Here is a 19,167-nt window from a genome sequence, read left to right as displayed (position 1 = left end):
CGTCGAACTGGCCAAAATAATACATCCATGAAGCATAATCGTCAAAACTACGCACTATGGTTTGCAATCGCCGCGTCATCGGAATTTAGGTTACCGGCCAGTCTCAAGGTCGAGGCTCAAAGTTGGGACGACCACACGTGCCCTTACCGAGCGCCAATGTAGCGCCATCTCTTACGCGAGAGCAGAGGCTTCAAGGTCGTAGCTCTACCGGAAGAAGCAGACGACAGCGGCTCACATATCCCGATCCGAGCGCTACCGATGCGCCATCTATTAGGCAAGAGCAGAGGCCGCAGCGCTCCGCCTCCCGAGTCCTCCTATTGGCGCGCCATTTGGGGGCGGAGCCTCCCTCGCTCTTGGTCAGCAAAGTCAAGGATAGTCGAAATGGTCAATTACGTAGAAAATAAATTTGTCACAGTGTTGCACCATGATGTGTACCACACACAGTTAAGAAGCAAGCACACATTAGCTGTGTTGAATTGACAAGGAAGTCCAGCCAGCACCACAACGGTGCAAACCTTAGAGGAATGCTGTCACATGACTCCGCAGAGAACACAAAGCAAGATTGTGAGTACAGTCACATATGCGCTTCTAGTGTTTGATAAATACATGTTCGTGGGCCACAGTGGGGCTCATCGGCATCTTTTGTCTATTCCTGGAAGTTGTCTTCCCCTCTCTATTTTTTCAGCTTGCATACAACCTTGTTGCTTTGCTCACCCCTCTGCCCACATAGAGCAGCTCGGAAACAGAAACCTAATTCAAGTGTCACGCTTCACAACTTCCCTTATCACAGAAATAACAAGAAAGCAAGCAGCATATTTCACACGTCATAGCAGATTTCCTGTTGCACTATTCTTATTTACTCAGCATAGATATTCTGTCAGACGAGAATGTCTTTCTCAACATGTATACATTCCACGCAACATATGATACTGGCACTGACTCACGCAAAATGAAACACCTATAAACATATCTGCGCTCAAAAATGCATCCTGTTTTACTTTGTAATTTTCCGCTCTGGACACTTTCCAAAACACTTAAATGGACCTTGAGTCGCAAAAGAGCCGAGTTGCAGTTTGAAATTTGTCTGGAGTAAGATGTCACATTTCACTGATCATATTCAAGCTGTTGGTTTTTCCACACCCTGAACATTTTTAAACCACTCTTCGCTTCCATCTTCCGCGATTGCTTTCATCAAAAGTTCGTCTGCTTTCGGATCGACTGCCGACAACAGCACAAACGATTCGACGTCTACGAAACAAATTTCGTGTCCGTCTGGATCAGCTAAAATAACTACAGTCACAGTAGCTTTGCCAGGAGTATCCAGCTTCACGAGCGGCACCAGAATCTTGTGGTTATGCTCTTTCATCATGGACTCGATTGCGGGTAGTTCTGTACCCGGACACGCGAACGCCACCCTTCCGTACGCCTTAGCGTGGTTGACGGGGCCATTCACTTGGAAGAAACGAAGCTTGGTCTGGTCCGGGTCGTACTCCAAAACAGACTCGTGATTTGACCTGTATACTTGCTTCATGCCTAGTAAACCCTTCCAGTAGGCGTCTGTCTTGTTGAGATCAGAAGAAGCCAACAGGACCTCTTCGACAGGGTCCGCTCGTTTGTAGTCTTTAACGGGACGAATAATGAATTTGAAACCGCCCGGCGACTCGAGGTACTTATCTCGTGCGGTCTCTTTGATCGGCCACGAAGCTTTGCGGGCGTTCTCTAGGATCTTGTCAGACCTGATAACTACGCCACCAAAGTCATTCCCTTGTTCGTAACCGCCGATGCCGTAGTTATAAGTGAGCTCCAAGACGAAGTGGCTGTCTTCGGGACCGTACCCCACCATCGTCTTGCTCCAGTTCAGATCGTATGGGCCGTTGCAACTTGCTCGACAACCTTCTTCAAATTCTTCGTGACGCAACGGCTTCATTCCCAGCACCTCTTTGACGAATTTTGTCATATTTGTGCGGTCACCAACTTTAAAAACGAAATGCAGTGCCCTACGTACCATTTTTCTGCCCGGTGTAAACACTACGCGCACCACAGAATACCTGTCGGCTGCTACAACCACTCCTATTGCTGGCGGAAGTGACGTTGGTAGGTGCGCGAGCGGAAGTCAGGTGGGTCCAGCCAGCCTATCATGGTGAGCGAGTGGACGTGTTTGCAAAATGGAGGACCCCAGCGCGGATTCATCGACGGGGACCCCTTCGTCGCTGCAAGGAAATGCGGAATATGGCGCGTCTGAGAAGCAATTCATTTCTGAGGCCAGTGATAGTTTATCAAACTGTTTGTGTTCAAAACCCTCGGACTACCTCGCAGCTCCATTATCAAACGACCGCCTCGTTGACCACGACCCATTTCAAGATGGCGAAAGTTTGGACAACGCCGTCGGCACTGAGGAGGAAGAGTGGCGTTGGCTAGACCAGGCGGTATGTCTGCCTGTATCAAGCAGCGTGTTGCTCGAGCCGGCACCCACATTTAGTGCGAACGCATCGTCGCCGTCGAATGCAGCAATAACTCAATCAGCACGCCGTACTCGGCTCGCGGTTACGAGCCAGCGGAACTCGCCACTGTCGACTGCACAAAAGAAGGTGGACGAGATGAAACGTCGTACAGATTATTTGGCTAACATGGGCCTCGTGTTTGAGTTAAAAGGTGCCAGCGAGGACGAGTATTTTGAGGATAAAGAAGCTCGCGAAAACGTTCTAAATTTGTTTGTGGAGAAAGATCTTCCTAGCGGGATCCTCGACGACGACACAGGAAAAGAAGCCGCACCGGCATTGCCAAAGGGCATAGCAGTTCTCGACCCCGAGACGCTTATCAATACAGAACGTGAGGCGCGGGCAGCCTCTGCAACAACTCATAATATGTTAATGACCGACCAAGAGCTGGAATCATTATCTGCCCGAGGGCTTGATTTCAGTCCGCAGGCCGCTGCTGCAACCACGAAGGATGTGCCGGTCAATGAAGTAACAGATGGTGATGATGATGCCAATGTCGTTAACTCTGATACCACTGCAAGTACGACGGCAGCGGTGCCTATAACGTTTGATAAGGCATCGAATGCAATCAGAGTTGTCGTCACAACGGCATCAGGTGAACAGCAAGTTTTACAAGTTAGTGCACAATCTGTTCTTCAGTGTGGGGCCTCTGTCCCTCTGGAGTCACTACTGTCGTCTGCAATTCTTTTGAACCCAACTGAGCTTCAAAAATCGGCGGCTGAACCAGCTTCTGCGTCAGGTGAGTTCCGTTGTGTTGTGTGTGGTATATTACATGTGCAAAATCTCATGGAGCATCAGACCGATTAATGTATAAACACTCGCATCCTACAGAAGACGTCAGTGCTGTAGCTGCCATAACGGAAGACAACGTGGAAAGTGATGAACCCGCAGTCCTGCAAGCGCAGTTGCCTTCGAGCCTCCTTCCCTCGTCTTCCTCTCGTAAGGTCTTCCAGTGCGGTTTGCCAGACTGCGGCCAGGTCTTCGATAAGGGTTGCAAGTTACGAGTGCACCTCATGAGCCATACGACATGCAGACCCTTCAAGGTAGTGCCTTACTGTTCCTAAATTTTTATGTAGGTCATAACTAGGGTCACAAGAGAGCACTCATGTTCTGAGGCTGGAACACATAGAAAGGACAAATATACACAAAGCCTCAAGTACCCAAGAAATTAACGATGTAATCCGACGCTGTGGTAATCCAGAAGATGTGGGTTCGAGTCCCACAGCTTGCTAACCTTTTCAGTGACTACCATCTTTCATCGTTAGGACCACAAGTTTTAGTAAATACTGCTCTTCAAATTTTGATGTAAAAATTGGAAGTTGCACTTACCTGGGTAAGCATGCAACCTTGGGTAAAAAGCAGAGACAAGGTTACGAGTATTTGACATTTAAATACTTTTTATATTATACAGGGGGAAGTAAAATGCATCTATCCTCTAGCTTGTGTTTGCTATGCACGCAGTATCCGAGGGCTCAAACTGGAACCAAGTTCGGTTACGAAAGAGCTTTCCTATCACCTAGAAGTTTTCGCGAATGTGTCACCCGTGAGCTACTTTGACCTCGACTCGGCAGTCTTGTAATGACGCTACGTTTCCATGAGATACAGTAGCATGTGGGAACAACAAAGTGCAACTTCTGAATAGCACCTAGGGGTCATTTCTTTTGTAATGTTTCGGGGAATCCTCTGGTATGTGCGATTTTTGTATTCAAAAATCCAACATGAGCTGCTGTTCTGTCTCTGTCCACCGCTGCTTGGATTATGTTGACGGCTGGTCCTCCTCGAATTTTGTGCACCCTCTTGCACGTGCCCACTCTGGTGTCACCTAGTGATCACGTTGTTGATGATCTGTGTCAGGGAAAGATTTCCACACAACAGTATAGGCAAACACACATCGAAGCCAAGGTTCAGAGTACACCTGGAAGTTTGAAAGATGTTCGCATAGAACACTAGAACCGCAAAACCTACCTCCAAATAAGAGTCTTCTTACCTGGTGTTTCGAGTCAGCTCGACCTTTTGCTATTGCCACGCTGAAGTGTGACGTAAAATGGTGCCACCGTTGCAGTGTACGGAGGAAAACTGTGAGTGGTCCTTTGCAACTGTCTACAAGCTCCGCAGGCATCTCAAGACTCACGCAGGGAAGAAGGAATTCATGGTACGTCTCTCTCAGATATTTTGCCTCAAGTTAGACAGTGTGCGCAGTGTCAGTGCGCGCTGTTGTAATGTTGATACGTACACGTCTGACTTGTCTTTTCTGCACCTTCAAGTGCGAGGTGGAAGGCTGTGGCCGCAGCTTCACGACAGTCTACAATCTCAAGAGTCACAGGAACCTGCACAAGCGACCGCAGTTTACGTGCCCTGCACCCGACTGCAGGGCCAGCTTTGCCAACCGGCGCAGAATGCAGCTCCACTTGCGGGAACACGGAGAAATTGATGCTCCTTTCAAGTGAGTCGGGGCCTTGTTTGTCTGAGACAACAGACACACCCTGCTGAGATAGAGGCGTAGAAACTCCTAGCGCGGGGTTCTTGGGAATGTCGACAAATTGGCACCTCAGATAACAGTAGCAGTTTTGAAGTTAGTGCCGCCATAGTGCCAAAAATGGTCGCATTGGGGCTTATCCGCAAACGTTTTAGTCCAGAAAATCGGGCCTTCTGGCTTGGATCTGCCGGGAAAAATGGCAATAAAATTTATTAATCCAATGGCGAAGGTCACGGTTCCCTGTGGGAGTCCGAAGTATCGAAAGAATTCGAACAATCTGCATCTGAGTGGCGTCAGGTGGCTACTGTAGAACCCACGAGTTCTTCAAGAGCAGGAGGTGACTTGCTTACTACACTAGATTACTGTGGTAAATTTCTGTTGCACAGGTAACGAGAACATGTCTCTTCCACACCATTGTTGAGTAAGACACCAATACTCTTGCCTGGATGTTTTTTTTAGAAGTATTGTGGCACTCGGTGTTTTACTGCGCAACTTCTTCTGGTGCAGCTAAATGGCATTAATATCAGATGTCACCCACAACCTAATTGATTATAATGTCATAGTCGGCAACCCCTCTTTCTTTCTTTCTTTATTTACCCTCAGGTCAGAGAATTACAGAGGGGAGTGGCAAAATAAAGGAACATACAACGAATTTACATACAAAGTAATTGGTCCAGCAGCTTGCGGAAGCTGTTAGGGTCCCGGACGATGACGGTGGAGGCGGGAAGATGGTTCCAGTCGTTCGCTGTTCTGGGAACAAATGAATTGGCGAAGTGATTTGTGCGACTAAATTGAACAAGTAGTTTCTCTGAGTGGTCGAGGTAGTTGGAAATATGATGGGGTGGTGAGAGCCGGAGGTACCTGGGCAGAATGTTGTGGTAGTAAAACTTGTGAAGCAATGTGAGGCGAGCTATTTTGCGACGAACAGAAAGAAGGGGAAGGGAGGCTTGTTCCTTGAGTAGCATTACGCTAGAGTGTCGGGAGTAGTCGGAAAATATAAGCCCTGAGGAGCCCGTCGGTACGAGCCGCTAGGGGCGCTACTCATCGACCCACGAGATCTACATCATGATTGGACAATGGAAATTTGAATTTTGAACGCGCAGAAGAGGACGTACGACTACCGTAGCAGACGACAGCAACAGCTCCTATGAAAACGTGTAGAATGATGGTGATAATCAGCTTTAAAAAAGAAGCATCTCTCGTGGGACATTCACCGCTTGTCCAAAAATACTCAGGAAAGCTGAAGTACAAAGTATTGAAGAAATTGAGGAAGCAATAACCGGGCCGATGAGTAGCGCCACCGCTAGCTTCCAAATGCGGCGCTAGGAAGAGGTGTCTATGGCACGGTCGTTATAATCTAGTAGGTCGTGATGTCACCAAACTCCATGGGAAATTTTGCAAGGGTAGTATAGCGGATGACTGGGCTGATGCAGCAATTTGTGTCTGCGACACATACGTGCACACTTGAGAAAGCAGTTGGACATGGAGCCATCCTGCTGGTTAAGTGATGCTAAAGCACAAGCATAGTGCATTTTACTCCTTCATTTTGTGGTGCTGTATCTTGCAGCGGCACAAGTAGTTGTGCACTACATTTACGTGCGTACTACATGTTCAGACACACGATTTCCTGCAAGGTCATTAATGCGCGCCACTTTCAGGTGCCCAGAAGCATCCTGCGGAAAGTCTTATTACTCAGCCAACACATTAGCATCCCACGTTCGGGGCCATCACAACAAAGAGGAAGATCTCAGGTGCCCCTTTGAAGGTTGTGGACGGGTCTTTGACCGCGTGGGAAAGCTCAAGCTCCATGTGAGACAGCACACGGGGGAGCGACCCTATGTTTGTCCGTTTGCGGTGAGTCTCCGTTGTGTCTTCGCCCGTATCCCGCACTATTGAATGGTATTGATGTGAACACCCGAAAGCACCGTGAAAGAGCAGCTTGTTGTGCCGTGACTGGTTGCTCCGGTTTACTTTACGAGCTGGTGCGACAGCAAAACTGTATTTAAAGGCCGGCTGTGCTTGTTGTGACAGCTTGGTTTTAGAGGTACAGGACAGTGGTAGTATACCGGGTGTCTCAGTTAAATCCCCGGGCTAAATAATTCGCGAACCGGTGCACCAATCGAATAACTTTCTTTTTTACAAGTATCTGTCCAATACTGCCTACAAGATGCGCACCGCGTGAATGAGCGGGAGGCGCTCATTATTTAAATAAAAATTCAAATGAGTTTCGTGAAAAAAGCTAACTTCTAAAGCAGGGCGCCGTCGGCATTAAAATGGGTACTACCCCTTCTGGAACCTTCAGTAGCTACCTTTTAGAGAAGAATCTGCAACCGAAGCGGGTCATTTGTTGCAGTAATTAATTGGTTTCGGTTTACATATTTCTGCCGCGGCTGGTCGCGGTGAAGCGCAAAAGGACGCTCTTTCACTCGCATGTCCACCAATGAATTACGTCCTTACACCAATGAATTACATCCTTTTGCGATTCGCCGCAACCAGCCGCGACAAAAATACGTAAACCTTTAGAAGTTAGCTTTTTTCACGAAACTCATTTGAATTTTCATTTAAATAATGAGCGACTCCCGCTCATTCACGCGGTGCGCATCTTGTAGGCGGTATTGGACAGGTACTTGTAAAAAGAAAGTTATTCGATTGGTGCACCGGTGCGCGAATTATTTAGCCCGGGGATTTAACTGAGACACCCGGTATATGGATGTCTTATTCTACGCGACTGTTGAGAAACTAGCGGCCTAGTCAGATGACACAGCTTAAGGTCTTAAACATTGTGATCGTAAGGAACGGTCTTAGCTACGTCAAAGTCTTATTCTTTAGCACACCGACATATGCTAAGGTCAGTAATGATCATGGAGTTGCTTGCAGGTCTTGGCTATAATGAGAGCATGCGTTTGTCATCATACTTAAAGGCAGAGTTTTCTATCTTCCGGTGTGCAAACTTCCTATTTGAACTGCAGTGTTTGCGGCTCATCAGAAATCTGTTAGTAAATGAAAGCATTGGTTACACTTCTGGTTTTCGAGATTCCTGATGTTTTCTTCACGTGTACTTAAAGGAGGTGTCGCACCCGGCGCAGTTGATTGTTCACCCATTCACGGTTGCGGAGTTACCACTCCGGAGTCGGAGTGATTCCGGAATCATTCCAGATTTATCAGAGCCTGGAATGGAATGGCAGAAACTGTCATGGGGATGGAATGGGAATGGAATTATGCATTTTTTTGGCAGGAATGGAATTGGGATGGAATGGCCCGGGTGCCCGGTGGTAGTTTTGGTTTCAACCCGGTTGTTTCTGTCCCCTTCTGCCCTGAAATAGCCTTGTCTTTGTGCTTTTTCCCTGGTGGGTAATGTCAGTCTCCTCTAGCACTGCTGGGCTAGTCAGCGCGGTAACCGGTCCTTTTTCTTTTATTGGCGGAATTAAAGGAATGGAATAGGGTTGCCAAGCCATTCCAGGAGTGGGAACTGACCATACCTTTTCATTCCGAGGAATTGAAAGGAATGGAATTGTCACACATGTCCATTCGTCGTAATGGAATTGGAATGGAATGGTTGACTCCATTCCGCAACCCTGGTGCCATTATGCCACTTGTTCATCACTGCCAATGACGCCGGTCCGATGCGAATAAGAGGAGTAGTTTTTGTGCAATTTATTATGTGGTATTGTTAGAGCAGAAGATGGAATACTGTAAATAAACTGACTTAGAACATAAGGCGTGGGTAAATTTCGGGGGCACCAATTTTCGAAAAAAAATCTCTCCCTATAATCGAATAAATACGGTACGTACCAGGGGTTCTTCCAGCGATCTGGGCACTGTCCTAGCACACTGCGCCCGCATTTGCTAACTGCTGGTGTCTAAGAAGGAGTTTCTCAGCGAAGGATTGTGTTGTTATCACAAAGGGCTCGGTCTTTGTTCGAATGTAGCTTGAACAGCCTGATCCTGAGGTCACCAAGAAACATGTTCCTGCGTTTTTCACAAATTTAAGTTCCTGCGAATTGTTTCCCGGCTGAGAACGAGAATATGTGTTCCACGTGAAATCAGTTACGTTTACAGTATGTCAGGAATCCCTCTCTGGAAATTTGAAAAAAATGTCACTTGGACAAGGCCAGTCAGGGAGCAGCAGGGGAGGGCCTTTGGCGACAGGCAGGGTCGGTGGGTGGGTGGCAGGGAGTTTGTGATCGTCTCGTGCAATGGGACGTCACTTCTGGGTTAGCATCAGGCATGTCTGTACTTGATGAAATGAGGTTGAGCAGGCAAGGGAGTTGGTGAAGGTTCGACAACAGTAGCGTACCTTGAGCTTGAGGGAACGAGGGACACACGAAGAAGTAGACAGATGAGGCTCAAACCTCGTCCTGTCTACTACCTGTCCTCTCGTTCCCTCAAGCTACTGATGTTTGTACTGCCAGGAGCATGATGACGTGTTCCATGTGACACGGTTGCGTCGGAACAACGATGTACTAGATTATGTATAACGACCATGTCACAATCGGCAACTGCAATGAGGAGCCCGTCTGCAGTGTCCGCTAGGAGCGCTACCCATCGGCCCGCAAGATCTGCACCATGATTGGATACTGGAAATTTGAATTTTGAACGAGCAGAAGCGGACTATCGTAGCAGACGACAGCAACAGCTCCAATGAAAACGCGTGGAATGATGATGATAAACTTTAGAAAGGAGCATCTCCTGTGGGACATCCACCACTTGTACAAAAATACTAAGATAAGCTGAAGTACGGAGTATTGTAGTCATTGAGGAAGCAATAACAGAACTGATGAATAGCGCCACCGCTTGCCTCCAAATGCGGTGCTGGGAAGGGATGCCTATGACATGGTCGCTGTAATCTAGTAGCCTTTCCCTGCGATATGTTAAATTTTGGTCTGTGGTGTGTGCAAATTTGATAGCTAAGTACTCTGCAGTGAAGTTTTGTTTTTGCGTGCATAGGCGAAAGCAACCGTCTTCCTTTTCTTTTTTCTGCTTTCAAGAGTAGGCATTTTGGAGACTTTTATCTCCATAACTCCATCTCAACTTTGGCTTACGAAGTTTCCATTATAAGGCACTACATGTGTCTGACTATGGCATGATCTCGGCAGAACCATGCTTATAAGTATTTGTATGGCAGAATTGTACCTGGACATTTGCAAGCGCCAGCAAGCTCACCCGCCACATGCGGAAGCACACTGGCGACCGGCGTTACGTTTGTCCTGAAGCGGGATGCAAGAAGAAGTTCATGAGGCCCGAACATCTCAAGGGACACATGGTGGTCCACTCTGGTGGACGACCCTTTGAGTGTCCCCATGAAGGTACGCCAACTTTATCGTAGTCTGATTGCCTTGCCATGAGACTGATCCTTTTGAAACCGAGACAAAACACAGTTATCCTGTGTCAGACCCCACATTTACTTGTGTCCTTGACAGCACCTGTTTCACTCAAAGATCTTTGAGCGCACCTATGACTAGTGTGCAAAAAAGTTGATGAATTAAAAATTAAGTTGTATCTTTGGCATCAAACAACTCAAGAGAAAGGTGCTGACGCAAGGATTTGAACCTAGACCCACCTTTTTCCTGAGTTGTTTGATTTCGTCGATTCTTGGGCATTAGAAGGTTACGTGTGCATGTTTGTCCATAAATGTAGCCTGCCTCGGTTAATTCTTTAAGTTATAGCTTGTGAAGATAAAATTACTTTCTTTACTCACATAATTTGTGCACTTTTTCTCCCAAAAAAAGTCGAAAAAGTAACAGTACCCCCAGACGACGCTAAATTCCAAAATTTTGGTAGGCCAGTCATATGGGCTCCCGACAGAACCGATATTGGCGTCATCACTGCATTGCACAAGTCAGAAAGAAGCACTCGCCTACCGCGTAACCGGCGGTGCCGTCGGGAGGTAGAAAAACGCGAGCCACTGCCGCGTCACCCCCCAACCGCCGCAACGCCGGCAGACCACTGCCATTACCCTACCGGTAGAAATGTCGCAAGATGCTGCTGGACGACAACGCTAGTCACACTGACAACTGAAAGCACACTATCTTCCCCAACTTTCTAATGTTGTGCTGTAAGTTCATAGCATGTTTGTCCAGCGTTTCTTGCTGCGTCTGTATTTTTGGCGTCACAGCACCACCCACCGCGTCACTGGACCCTCATCCGAACATATGCACAAATCGAACAAAAGCACTGCAGTAACTTTGGTTGCAATGACAGTGTTGTAAAAACCGTGTATGATTTGAACCTCACATTTATCCCCCGATGTTGCTGAAAAACCCCAAAAAGTCAGGCTCTACTTATACTCAGTGTGGTTTCTCACCAATGTTTCAGGTTGCAGCAAAAGGTTTGCAGCCAAGTCTAGTCTGTATGTTCATCTCAAGAAACACATGGCAGGAAATGCAGGGACCAAGAGTGCCAAGTCGGCTCCTCGTGAGAAGCTCGTGTACCCCTGCCCCATGGGAGCATGCTCCAAACGCTACCATGCCAAAGGGTCTTTGCGGCAACATATCCTCATGTGCCACTCCATCTTGCTAGGTTGGTGTTGCTCGTCAGATTTTTTTGAGTGTCCGGGTCTATAACCCCCGCATCTATTACAACAGCCGAAAGCTGCACGGAGGAGGCCGCGGACGCGTGCCAGGGATCGGACGAGATGGCTGGCATCGTGGAAGACTCTGAACAGGAATTTATCCTTCCCCTTTCGTTAGACGGTGCGTGACTCTTCAATTCACTGCAGTGAAGTTTGTGCAGAATATTTCACTTCTTTTTTTTTTTTTTTTTATGTGTGCAGATGCTATGGTGGCAGAAGTGCTCGCTGCGGGTAATGGCAGTGTTGCCAGCGTTCTTCCAAACTTCGTTCTTCCTGAAGCAACAGGTTTGTACTCTCTCTGGTACGAGATCAGGTGAGCTTGGCCCAAAAATCTGAAGATGGCCTACACAGGCTCCCGAGTAGTGATGTGGTGTGCTCACGTGATTGAAACTGCTGCTTGTGCTCTGATTACAGTCGAGCTCACTTATAAAGGTCACACTTACAACGAATGCTCGCTTATTACGAACTACAATGACACCACCGTCAAAGTATGCATTAAGTGTACAGTACTTTTTCTCAAATACATCGAACAATCACGTGCCCGCAACTCGCTTACAGCGAACTGACATGTGCAATAAACTTTCATGAAAAACCACGGAAAGTGCTCCTTGTGGCCCTTTTCCCCTCTTCTCCTGTGCGCCCTTTCCTCCTCCAGCACGCGCTCCTCCTCTTCAGGCACACCCTTTCCAATCCTGTGCGTCAGGCGTCACGTGCGGGCTAGGGTCACGTGCTGGCCTCTCTTGCCCTCCAGATCGCCCGTGCAGCCCGTGTCCGCACCGCAGGTTTCAGTTCCGTGCACAACAGTGAAAGCGTGGCAGGTTGGACAGACTGTATGGGCGTGAACATGCGTTACCAAACACAAAGCTGTGGACATCGCAGCAATCGTTATTGACTTGGCGAGAGGCGAGAAGAACTCTGACCTGGCTAGGAAGTATGGCTTCTCCAGGTCCACGACCTTGACAATTGCCAAGGACAAAGAAAAGTTTTTGAACGCCACTATCAACGCCGACCCGACGACACGGAAGCGGAGCCGCGAGGCAACCTACGCAGATGTCGAAGATGCCCTCTTGAAATGGTTCGTGGACGCCCGGTCTCGAAACATACCGATCAGCGGGCCATTGATGCTTTCAAGGGCAAAGGACTTTCCTGATTTTAGTCCCGGGAACGGATGGCTCCATCGGTTTAAGGTTCGCCATGGGATCGTCTTCGAGGGTGTCGCCGGAGAAACCGCTTCTGTCAACGTCGAGGATGTCAACATGTGGCTCGATGAAAACATTGCCACAATCTCTAGCCACAGTGTGCAGGATGGGTAGAATGCTGACGAAACTGCAATATTTTATTTAAATGCTTTCCGCAAAAACACATATACTGAAGGGGGACAAATGCAGTGGTGGCAAGAACAGCAAGCTTTGCATAACCGCGCTGTTTTGTACGAACACGGACGGCAGTGACCAGCGCCTGCCGTTTGTAGTCGGGAAATACCAGAAGCCGCGATGCTTCGGCCACTACGTGCCAGTGCGTTGTTTTTACTGCCGAACGCCTTGTCCAAGATTCAGCCCCTGGACTTAGGCATCATCTGTGCTTAAACTCACACAGTTGTAAATTCTGACGTTTCCTGGCTTCACTATGGGGAGGTCCACTTAAACTGAGCACTCGGGTATAACAAACAAATACCGCGCGGCAGTGAAGTTTGTTATAAGTGGGCTCGACACTATGTTGCAAAGACAGTTGTCGCGTCAAGGAAAAATTATAAGTCCTTGCAAGAAACAGTCGGTATCATGGAGAAAGAAGACTGGGAGCTTCACCCTCTCTCGTGACCAGGCGATGTATCAGGAGCAGAGCTCCGGCCCACAGCACCATCTATTCCACGAGGACGCAAATCTTACGAAGATTGCGGGGAGGTCGCTCCCCAGTGTGCTTGTCCGGTGCTGTCGCTTGCCCGGTGCTCTCAGTGTGGTCAGCGTCGCCATGCTCAATGTCGTTGGCTCGGGGGGTTGAGGGGGGAGCACCCAAGGTCTTCAAACGGTACACAGATTTGGACACTGCAAATAGCACAAAGGGTGGCAGGTTGGTGAAGAGGTGAACGAGGAGACTTGTTTCAACAAACTAAAATCATCAATTTACTATTGCAAAACAACTCTATAAGGTACAAAGCAAGCTATGTGCATCAGGCTACTACACTTCTCGCTCAACACATCAAAGACAACTGAAATATACCACGCTGTCGCACCTATGACAATATACAATACATGGAGGTGACCAATCACAGTCCTTGGTGATTTCCCTTTAAGTCTTCACACTTCACGCACAACACTTGTTGATCCCCAACTTTGGAAAAACACTTAGGTACATTCACGAAGAACAACCTCAACCTATGTTCCTTGGACATTCCCTCGGGCGGGAGAGCCGCCACTACCACTTTCACTGCATCTTTCAATTTTCTCTGACACTGACCACAGGACGAGTGACCTTATTACCTCCGTTCCCTCCTTTTAACACCTCGGGGCACGGGGCTCTCTACGGCTCCCCCGAGACGTGGCCCACTTTTCCCAGTCACAAATAGGTCGCTGCCTGCATTACTTTGTGGGAGTTGAGACTCGCCAACTCTTTTACAATATGGCAAACACCTGCGTTCGCACGGTGGAATGGCTACTCTGGCCACCAAAAAGGGAGATTTCCTTTTCACGTGGTCCTACCACAAGGCTTACATGGCGAACATAAAAAATTACATTGAAAACTAATTTTCCTTGAATGAACCGTAAATTAAATACGCATGAGAGACACATTTCAAAAATTTTACAATGGGAAGACATCAAAATATATGAGGGGCATGGCATTGTGACAGTTGCTGCAGATAAATTGTAACAGCTCGTCTTGGCTCCCAACTGACATCTGCCGTCTTTCTCGTATGCCCGACCCTCCTTTTACGAACTGCGTTCTGAGCTGGCGGAGGTACACCTGTGCGGATAAGGAGGGATCTGTGTTTACCGTAATTTCACGCGTATCAGCCAAGGCTTATGCGCGATTTTTTTTCTCGGGCGCTCTGCGGCTTATCCACCGGTGCGGCTTATCTGATGACTATTTTTTTATTGTATTTTCCCCATACGCCGGTTGTAACGATAGGGTCGACAGTGTCTCTGGAAGAGCACTGCTCTGCCGATGCACGAACAGTGCGTAACAGGGATGGGTCCACATTCTAGTAGATTGACCTTCCTGGTGCATTCCCCTAAGCAGCTTTAACGAAAGTATCTGCGAGTGCGGCTTATCTGCCAGAAAATTTTCAAAACGTTCTTAAAGACGCGGCCTGCAGCTTATCTGCAGTGCTGCTTATACGCGTGAAATTACGGTATGCTTTAAATAATAGCTGGAATAACCTGAACATAGCTGAAAGTTGTGTCCTTTATCATGTCCTGAATTTGTGTTCCAGACGCAGAAATAGGGGTAGACGAGGCACTCCTGGCGACCTCTCCCGACGTACCTCAGGTGCAGACGACGCAGGCTCAAAGTGGTACGGACTCTCAGTTGTGTGCCGTACTGGATGCACCCGTCAGCATTGCTAGTTTGCTTACAGGTGATTCTATGCCTTCATGATTAAAAGTCCCCTCCCCCCACAAACACGCCGCCTTACAGTCGTTTTATTCAATTTCTCATTTTCCGCCTGATGCAGAGGACCTGGAGACTGTTTCTTCATCACGGGTGCTGCAGGAAAATCATAGTGGTTCGGCACGCACAGACTACTGTAGCAACCATTTGTACAATGGGCAAGCCAAGAAGAGGAGTGCGGCCCTGCTCGGATTGTCCTCAGGTGTGAAAGCTACCTCGTACCCTTCTGTCAGACCGCCAAGTCTCACGCATTATCTGACTGAGGCTTTTTTCTTTTTTTTTCAGCATCTGGAAGTAAGAAGACAGAACCGTCCAACGGAGTAGCCCTTTCATGTGCCGATGTCATCCTGACTTCGTCAGCGGTCAGAGAGCCTTCTGCATCTGTGGGCTTGATCATTCCCGTGAGTTTCCTCAAATATCTCCCAAGTCCTAACCACCTGGTAACGTAGGAATATGTCCACCGGTTCTTTCTGTTTGTCTCCTGAATGTGCTGCACCTGGGTTTCCTTACCTGTTTCCGCAGTGCCTGTGTTTCCTTAGCTGTGCCCCCAGTTCTAATTTCTTGGCTAGTGCTGGGACCCTTGGCCTTTGCCGTAGGATTAGTACATTTTTACTACAATTTTCCGGCCAGGTCTAAGTCTGAAAGCCTGATTATCTGGACTAAAACGCTTGTGGACAATCACCAATACGCCTATTTGGATTGGATTGGTATTCGGAATCCTGGGCAAAACCGTCCTAAAACTTCCTAACCGTACCTCTGGCTGACACCATGGTGACGCCGAGCCCAGTGCCGTGTATTAAAAGGGAGTCTGTCCATTTGGAGAAGCCTAAAAAAGAGGCTCGACCTGTCAATCAAATTGGGGCGCGTTTCATTGGTCGCCGTCTTCCATGGGGGCTGCCGTGACACTAGAATTTCTCCAAAATGGAGGACTGTGTTTGGAGCGGGGATTTTGTGACAAAATTTTTTTCATAAACTACTCCAATTTTATTCTGTGAGTATACATCCTCTCGTAACTAGCTGCAAAATCGGGTTCAGCTTTTGCGCCGTTATCATTATATGCGTGAAAATGGCCTGTTTCATCGCTACCGTTAGGCCTAGTGAAGACCACGATCTTAAGAAAATAACAACAAAGGTGCCACTGATGTGTAAGATTTTGCATTTTTCATTGAATTTCATTTATAGATACATCTTTTGGCATTTTTGATTCTATCTACTTACGATGTTTAACGGTTCATACTGGCAGCCGTCTGTTACAAGAAGTGGTTCTGCCGCCTTCCTGGCCAATTAGTTCTACCAGCATGTATTTCTGCAGCTTTGAGGCTTCCCAACGTGCCTCTCTCCATGCAAATGGTGTTGATGAAAGTGATCGCAAATCCATCATTTTGGTCTGTCACCATTTATATTTGGTTCAATCCAGATCAATCTAGTTTCTCCAAAATTGTGGCACCCAGTAAATAAGGGTGAGGTAAAAGTACTGGATGGCCTGTAATAATAGGCAGCTGTATTTTGACCATTGATTGGCTAGATACTACAAAAAGTGGGTGGAGCCTCAGGTATATGCAAGTCCCATTAATGGCCAGACTCCCTTTTAATACACGGCACTGGCAGAGCCTGAGCGGGCCCGCACCCGCACTTGTGGGAATTGGGACGCTAGTTGAGTTTCCGTTTGGGCACATTTTTGCTGTTCACCAGCTTTCAACGCTATGGCCATGTCCGTTAAGTAAATTGTGCGCAAGTGCTCGTGCAGTCATCGCTCTGAAGACGATCGTGCTGACCGCCCACAACCGTCGACCTCGGGCATTGTGTTCACGTTGTCACTATTGTCAAACCTGTACGACAAACATGTGACACTCGCACAAATGTCGTGCATGAGCCACATGCGACAGGGCACAGTTACAGACCTCTTTAGGGCAGTTTAATTTAGTGATCATCGTATTTTTGAGACTGCTGTATTATTCGGATGTTTTTCCGGTCACCGTTAAGGGGGAATCACTTCTTCAGAAATCTATGGGCGATTTTCGTTCGCACAAGACACGTGAGCGCTCTAAACTATCATCTTAAGATTGGTACTGACGTGTCCTCTTCGCTTTTCTCTAGTCAATGACGTATGTTTTAGGGGACAAGGTTGAGCCGTTGATTTTTAATAAATAAAAGTTTGGCGCATCTCGAACATGCGCTGCCATCTCGATAGAGTGTCGCAAACTAAAATGTTTGCGAATTCGGGCTCAATACAAATCAACGGATAGTCCTCTAATTCTACAAAATGTGTCATTGACGAGGGTAAAGCAATGAGAACACGCCAGTGTTTCTGTTTTTACGACATTTTACGCCGTTTCTGAGCGGTGTACGAACAAACTTTCTCTATTGTCTTGCGCAGAAGTGATTCCGCCTTAAATCCGGAAAATCGGTCGGCTACTGTACTACGTATAACAGTCCAAAATGCGCCGACCTCCTTATTGTTTCGGAGCCACCCACCACTGGGGCTAGAAAGTTGCACTGACGAATGTGTGTGCCGCTCTATTGTGGTTGCACATATCGCACGGGGAGTCAAGTATCGTTTTAAGAATAAGGTCATGGGTGTAGGTATCCGAGCTTAGTGCATGTGATCCAAAGCTCCTATCATCTGTTATGCCTGCACGATTTTTTTTTTTTTCCATCTTTTCTTCTTGTTGATTTTTACCATATGATTCTTTGTCCTTCTGGTAGGATGACCCTTCGCCTGGCTCAAACATCTACTCAGACCACATCTTGTCCTCCGTGCCCGAGCTGTCCGGGCCGGTGACGACGTTGCTAGCCGAGCACACGTCATCTTCCGAGATAAGTACAACAATCAGGCTGCAGGACCTCGACTGATGGCAAAGCCTGGGGGAGGTTCCTGGAACGGTTTCTTTTTCTACGTGGTGTAGATAAGCATTTGCACTTTCTCTCTGCTGAATAAAAGGGAGACTTTTTGTACAGGTTACTTAGTGAGACTTGTTTTCATTTATTGTTCTTATTGTGTTATGTTTGCTGGGTTGCGCATTATAGAAGTATGTTGGGTATGGACTTGCTTAGTAATAAGCGGACTTTAAAAAATGTGTCAGTCATCAAGAAAGTCAGACAGCAGCTGGAATTAACAACGCAACTCTGGATTGGAGATCAAGTGTATTAACGGCTACGTTATGTGGGAACGGCTAACGGAAGACTTGTCGTTAAGCTTTTTCGACGTCTGCTTATACTTCAATCTTTCATGTTCTTGGCCATTTTGAGGCTTGTGGTGTGTTCACCTGTGTGTGCGGCCCCGGAAAGTTACTTTCCACCATGCTCAGTTGAATCTTGTTAGCTCGAACTCTGGTTACTCGAAAAATCGGTTAAGTCGAAGGTTTCTTGTGTCACAGACATATCACTATACTTACCACGCATTTATGGCCGCTTATGTCGAAAGGTTATCTAACTTCGAATATCTATCTATCTATATATTGTTATCTATATATATCTATATATCTCCACCAAATGTTAGGAGAAGAATTGCAAGAGCAGGCACTTGCTAGGCGGTAGCCCAAAAGAATGATTTATTCTCGAGCGCGTTTCCCGCGCTTCAGACCAACATCTTCTTCCTCAATATTTTTTATTCTCGTACACTATCCTTGCGTACCTCGAGGCTTTTTGTGGTGCAACACCAGTGACTCTTTGCTTTCGACAGCATATGCATCATAGTTAGAGCCGGAAGTTTTCAAGAAATATTTTTTCTAAATTTGGAGGGTAAAAATCGGGTAAATAAACGTGTGATCTAAATTCATGCGAACTCTGATGGAAAAACTTCCAGTATGCTAAATTCGGGGAGAAACGAGGCTCAGTTACTCAAACTAAGTGTACTGGTTTGGTAAAAACGGTGATGTAACCGCATTTGCTCCCAAACAAGTTGGTGTGCATTTTTACGGATGTCTCAGCAATGGCAATTTGCTGGGTAAAGATCAGGTTCCACCCTAAAGGAGCAACCTTCAGTTAAAGGTGCAAATATAGGGAAGGATCTGGTTAAA

General features: G+C 47.3%; 2 protein-coding genes across 2 annotated transcripts; one reads left to right on the top strand and one right to left on the bottom strand.

Moving 5' to 3' along the window:
- Positions 1-976: 976 nt before the first annotated feature.
- LOC135391293 (glyoxalase domain-containing protein 4-like) lies at positions 977-2,607 on the bottom strand. The gene has a single exon (XM_064621505.1). It carries the CDS (start codon positions 2,006-2,008, stop codon positions 1,118-1,120), a length of 891 nt encoding a protein of 296 aa, XP_064477575.1. The 5' UTR covers positions 2,009-2,607; the 3' UTR covers positions 977-1,117.
- Positions 2,127-18,110, top strand: LOC135391291 (uncharacterized). The gene is made up of 13 exons (XM_064621502.1): positions 2,127-3,237; positions 3,330-3,541; positions 4,561-4,650; positions 4,763-4,941; positions 6,633-6,828; positions 10,100-10,280; positions 11,290-11,493; positions 11,559-11,666; positions 11,747-11,830; positions 14,973-15,116; positions 15,213-15,350; positions 15,434-15,549; positions 17,855-18,110. Exons 1-13 carry the CDS (start codon positions 2,166-2,168, stop codon positions 17,999-18,001), a joined length of 2,871 nt encoding a protein of 956 aa, XP_064477572.1. The 5' UTR covers positions 2,127-2,165; the 3' UTR covers positions 18,002-18,110.
- The last annotated feature ends 1,057 nt before the right edge of the window (positions 18,111-19,167 follow it).

Source organism: Ornithodoros turicata, chromosome 4 (assembly GCF_037126465.1).
Source record: "Ornithodoros turicata isolate Travis chromosome 4, ASM3712646v1, whole genome shotgun sequence".
In the NCBI taxonomy this organism is placed as follows: domain Eukaryota; kingdom Metazoa; phylum Arthropoda; class Arachnida; order Ixodida; family Argasidae; genus Ornithodoros; species Ornithodoros turicata.
Note: the sequence above shows the minus strand (reverse complement) of the source record. Positions and strands in the feature narration are given on the sequence as shown.